Source organism: Galeopterus variegatus, unplaced genomic scaffold, assembly GCF_000696425.1.
Source record: "Galeopterus variegatus unplaced genomic scaffold, G_variegatus-3.0.2 Scaffold224, whole genome shotgun sequence".
In the NCBI taxonomy this organism is placed as follows: Eukaryota; Metazoa; Chordata; class Mammalia; order Dermoptera; family Cynocephalidae; genus Galeopterus; species Galeopterus variegatus.
The window spans coordinates 386,499-392,070 of record NW_007726335.1 but is presented as its reverse complement, the minus strand read 5'-3'; the positions used below and the strand labels follow the sequence as shown (position 1 = coordinate 392,070).

Below are 5,572 nucleotides of genomic sequence, written 5' to 3'. Positions count from 1 at the left end.
GGCGGGGGCCGGGGGCGGCGGGAGAGGGCCATAGCCGGGCTGCGCCGCGTAGCCCCCTGCGGGGTAGTTGTACAGAGGCCCGGAGGGGCCGTACCCCGGCGGGGGCGGGGGCTGCAGTAGCGCGGACGGGGGTGGCGGGGGCAGCGCGGCGCCGGTCTGCGCGCAGTAACTTGGAGTCAGGTACCCCCCGCCGTAGCCCGCCGAGTACTCGGGCGCCGCCGACGGGCCCCCGCACGCGTTGCCGGCATAGAGGGGTTCAGGCAGGTTCCCAGCTAAAACCGGGGAGCCCCCAAGGCCCCCGGAACCGCCCCCACTGCCCGACTTGGTCCCCGGGAGGCCCTCGTGGAGTGAGGCCAGGGGGTAAGGCGGCTCGGGCCCTGGCCATGGCTCTGGGTCCCCCTTGGCGCCGTTGAGGAATGCGGAGTCGCCGTAGCCGCCCAGGGTGGGACGCTCGTAGGGTGAGTCCAGGACCCCCGAGTACTTCTCTGCGTAGCGTTTGAGGAGGTTGGAGGCAGTGAGGGCAGAGATGTCGTCGTGTGCCCAAGCATAGTGGCAGCGCTGGCGACCTCCAGGGGGCAATTCCAATTTGTGGGCTGGCGACGGGGTGGTGGAGGAGACGTCCAGGTGCTGCTCTGGCCATTGGTTGAGGGGCTGGGCGTGTTCTGGTGTCCAGTGCATCTTCGACAGAGCTGCAGGGAAGAGGGAGAGGGGGGAGGGACTTGGTGAGGTCCTGCAAAGCCTCTGAGGACCCATCAAGTGACCTCTAGCCACAGGACAACCTACTCATCCACCACCTACCATCCCATTCTCTTAGGGCTTCCTCCCTCCAGGCATCAAATACCCCTAACGTCCCAGGATTAAAGTTATCTGAAGATATTTTCTTCAGAACCAAGAGGGACCTGGAAACGATATGGTTAGCCCCAACTTCACCTTGTAGGCAATGGTTATTTTGTCCTGGCCACACGAGCTATCCCTGTGTAGGACACATGGCCCTTACCTGCAGACCTAATGAAGTCAAGGGCCAGACAGTAGGTGCCACACCCAGGCCTGGGACTAGTTAAAGCCAGGTGAAGCTCGTTTCAGTAACATGTTTGCTGCTCATTCACTCACTATATGCTGGCGGCTATAGTGGCACTAGGGCTGTGCCTGCCCAGGCTCCCTTGCCTAGTGGCCTAGCAGTTTGATATTCCTAAATACTCAGTTCACCTCAGCCTAACCTGGGGTTCTGAGGCCCCCTATGGGCCTGGGGTCAGAGGTGCTGGGGGTGGTGGGGGGTGGTGGCAGTGCCTCATCATCCTTGGGGAACCACAGTAGCTGAACCAGAACATTCACCCCTTTCCACTTGGTTTCTTTTGGCCTCTGCCTGATGAAGTCAGAGCACCAGGGTCCAATGCTGCTACCAACTGTCTTATTCCCAAAATGTGTCTCACCACAATATAAAAATATTATTTAGAATAGATGGATCATATTCTGGAGAAGACAGAGCAAACTGAGTATACAGCAATGCACATCATAGAAAGTGGATCACAAATGTGTCTCTGAGCTTCCTGATAACCAAACAGGGAGATGTAATCAGACTTACTTTGCAAAGTAAACAATACCATTACTCAAGAGAAGCAAAGATGTTCCTGGCATAGACATTATAGAACTTTTTTGAGATGTAGTAAACAACGTTCTTCTCAACTTCCATGCTGTAGACATGGCAAGAATGTTCCACAGCTGTTTCTTACACTGTCCCTTGGTACCAGTCAAGGCATGAGCCACACACTCTGGTAAAAGGGATTGGGGGCCTGGGGAACAGCACTACCCAGGCACATGGCTCCAGTGGGCTAGCCTGATCCTAGGATAAAATCTCAAAGACTGAATGAGCCATTGGCACACCGAGAGTTTCTGCTGATGATTGTTTCTCAAACCTAAACTTTTGATAACAGGTTTGCATATTCTGACAGGTCCCATGCAAATGTTTATTGAGCAAGTTGTAAGTGCTTTGCAAGCATGGGGCAGATTGAAAGGTGAAGGGGGTGGTTCAGCCAGGTGGAGGAGACATGGAGACATCATCCTCTGTGAAGTGAGAAAATAGAGGTGTGCGCCAAGGGCTCTGGAGCTCAGGGGAGCATGCCACACCTGGCTGAGAAGGCCTCACCAAGGAGGTGGTGTCTTTACTGGACCTTAGAGGGTGAGGGAGCAGACAGGCTAGAGGGAGCAGAGCATCCCACATCACAGGAACATTACCTTTAGAGGTGCAGAGCACAGTTCAGAAAGCCAGGGCTGTGCTTAGCTCATGCCCTATTCCTTTCCTCAAGGCACTTTACTGCCACTTTCTGGAAGCTTGTCATAATCTACAAATCTACAGTGTTTATGGTATGAATCATGCCCCTTTATAGAGGTGCAGAGCACAGTTCAGAAAGCCAGGGCTGTGCTTAGCTCATGCCCTATTCCTTTCCTCAAGGCACTTTACTGCCACCTTCTGGAAGCTTGTCATAATCTACAAATCTACAGTGTTTATGGTATGAATCATGCCCCTTTAGAAGTAGGGCTCTTGTGCAGTGCACAACTTACATAACCATACACTGCGAGCCTGTATAGAGCACCAAGAAATGTTGGGTCACCAGAGCTTTGAAAGTGGTGTATGTGGAGGTAATGTGAGAAGAAGCTGAGAATAATCAAGTCTCTTTTCAGGTTCTCCACAGTTAGCCTCACTTGCAGCAGCTTGTTGACAGCACCACCACCTCTGCTGAGTCTCACTACCTCTTATAGCTGTGCACTGACATCAATGGGAGAAGACAGTCTTTGAAAATAAAGCTACATACTCTCATCCCCACTGCCCTAGGGAAGGCATGAGCCGTTGATACTAACACTTAAAAAGAAAGGTAAGCAAGTTCTCAAGGTTATTCTGCCCCATGTGAAAAGTGATACTGGCCACCAGTGGTAGGAGAGAACAGAGACTAACAAAGCTGAGTGTGAGGCCTGTGGGGGCAGATGTGCAGCTTTCCAGCTCTCCCAGAGAGGGATTACATGGTGTCAAAGAGCTTAATTTCCTGGAACATCAAAAATCATAGTGGCTCTGGTTGCAGGGTCATATAAAGTAACCAATGCAAGTATTGTGTTACCACATGGACCCCAAAACAGTTTTTTTCTCTTTACTGTTATTTATGCTTTTGCTCCTTAATTAATGTGGAGAAAAGAAATTTGACCTTGATAAATAGCATTTACTCTGAACATATTAATCTGGACATGCTGGGGAAAATGTGACCCCCCTCCCAGAAGGACACAGACACAGTAAAGCAGGCTCTGGATCTACAGTGTCCACACACATCTCCTTCACCCCTGCCATCCTCCTCTTTGCTGTCATGTGGTGTCCTCCTTCCCTCATTCCCCAAAGACTCTTTGGGCCAGGCTCCCTCTCCCCAGCTCCTGCCCTGGCCTCCAACAATCTTCACTTCTTCCCCTCTCCCACCATGGGCTAGTGAGTGCTGTCTCCCTGCCCCCACCCCCAGGTCAGTTACAGCCCTCTTGCTCTCACACAGAATCACTGGACCTGCCTGGTGCCCAAGCCCTTGAGCTCCTGCCACTTTGCCTCCTGCAGGAGCCTCCAGTACCCATCTCCCCAAGAGAGGGACCCCCTGCTTCCCAGGTTCACAGACCATTCTCCAGTCCTCTATGTTAGCTGAGCCGGAGATGAGGAAAGACCCTGGGAAAGTGTGGGCTTTGAATCAGGGAGGCCTGGTTTGAATCCAGGACCAGACACTTGCTGTGAGACCCTGAGCGGGTTGCCTGATCTCACTGATGAACCTCAATTTCTCCATCTGCTAAAGGGCATAACATATGCCATGCAGAGTGGCTGTGAGGATTAAGAAAGATAATGTATGCAAAGTACACAGTCCAGTGCTGGGTGCAAATTAGTACAGGCAAAGAGCCTGCGTAATGCCCAACCTTGCTAAGTCCTTGGGGTTGGGGGGAACTTGGTGAATGTTCTATAAAAGGAGGTTCCTTCCAGCTCTGATGTGACAGACCAGTTCTTATGCTGTTTCCCCAGCACCCAAGCACTGAGAGCAGAACCAGCCACTGGTCTGTGTTTTCCATATCTGTGTAACCCTCATGACAGCCCTGAGATCAGCACTATTATCATCCCCATTCTACAGATGTAGAGACTAAGGTACCAAGAGATTCATGCATCTTTAAGGCCACAGAGCTCTTGCATAGTGGAGATACGATTCAAAACCCAGCACTCTGACTACAAAGCCCAGGCCCTTAACCACTTGCCTCTATTGCCCCTCTGGTCCAGCCCTTTGTTCTTACAGCCAGAGAAGAGCCTGAGGCGGTGACAGCTACACCAACATTCATTTCTTCAGGCCAATGGAAGCAGTTTCTATATTTGCCTGTAATCCTGGCTATGCCTCAAGTGCTTCAAACCAGGCAGGAGTCTCTGTGTCCTTTCCTGGCAAGACAGCCCACGTAGAGCCATCCCTTTCCCTGTGAACTTGCCATCAGATAGTCATATGCATCCCTAGGCTGGGCAAACAGTTCCTTATTTGGGTTTTGTGGCCTTCCCTGGTGGCATTGGGACCCTGTGGAGAAAATGCCCTCTTCCCACAACTGCCTAGTGTAGGGAACAAGGTCTCTTGCTCCTGAAGTAGCTCTTTCTCTGCAGACCCTTGAAGGTGAAGAGCTGTTGTACACATAGGAAGTTGGAATCCCACTTGATTCTACCCACAGAATGCAGTCTTTCAAACTTACAGGTAATCAATAAATTGTTAAAGAAAGAATTACTAGATGGAAGAGTAAACTAATTCCTAAAACCCTCCCCTCATTCTTAGGAAGTCTTCCAGGACTGATGAGAGAAATGATTCAGCCTTCTCCACTGACCAACACACTTATGCACTGATTTCACCACAATCCTGCTGTCCACATGGCTTGTGGTATCTGTCCTATCCCCGTGGCCATGGTCTCTCAATGCCTAGGGCCTGACAGAGGCCTTAGATCGATTCTCCATCCCTACCCCCACCTGGCATGCTGGGGCAGCACACACACACTGAGCTGTCATTGTGTGACCATCACTGTGTGGCTGTGGGCAAAACACCTAACCTCGCTAGGCTTCACTTTCTTTTGTCAATTGAGACAGTTGGTTTAGATGGGTAGACATCAAACTTTTCTTTTTCACTAGGAAACTCTTTAAAATAAATTTTATACCGCTAGGCTTCACTTTCTTTTGTCAATTGAGACAGTTGGTATAGATGGGTAGACATCAAACTTTTCTTTTTCACTAGGAAACTCTTTAAAATAAATTTTATACAGGGTGGCATGGGATCCCAGCCATGCAGTGTCAACACAAATGCCCCCTCTAACTCCTTAAGGAAGCCCCAAAAACCTCTTCCAGATCTTACAGAAATTCTGTGATTCTGGATTCCTTACCCATGGAGGAGGGAGGGGATTGGACCAAACAGAGCTTGAAGGCAGGGTGGGGAAGGAGGGGCAGCTGTATGGCTGTGTGGAGAGGGGGCCAATGCTCAGAGCTCCATTATCTCAGCCTGGGACAAAGGGGCTGGAGTGGAGAATCCCATTGTTGGGCCTC

General features: G+C 51.0%; 1 protein-coding gene across 1 annotated transcript in view; it reads right to left on the bottom strand.

The window, feature by feature from the left end:
• The window catches only part of FIGNL2 (fidgetin-like 2), a 1,493-nt gene extending 815 nt beyond the window's left edge, over window positions 1-678 (bottom strand). The window contains 2 exon segments of the mRNA XM_008566152.1: window positions 4-9; window positions 11-678. Of these exon segments, the coding sequence (XP_008564374.1) occupies window positions 4-9; window positions 11-678 (674 nt within the window).
• Window positions 679-5,572: the final 4,894 nt, after the last annotated feature.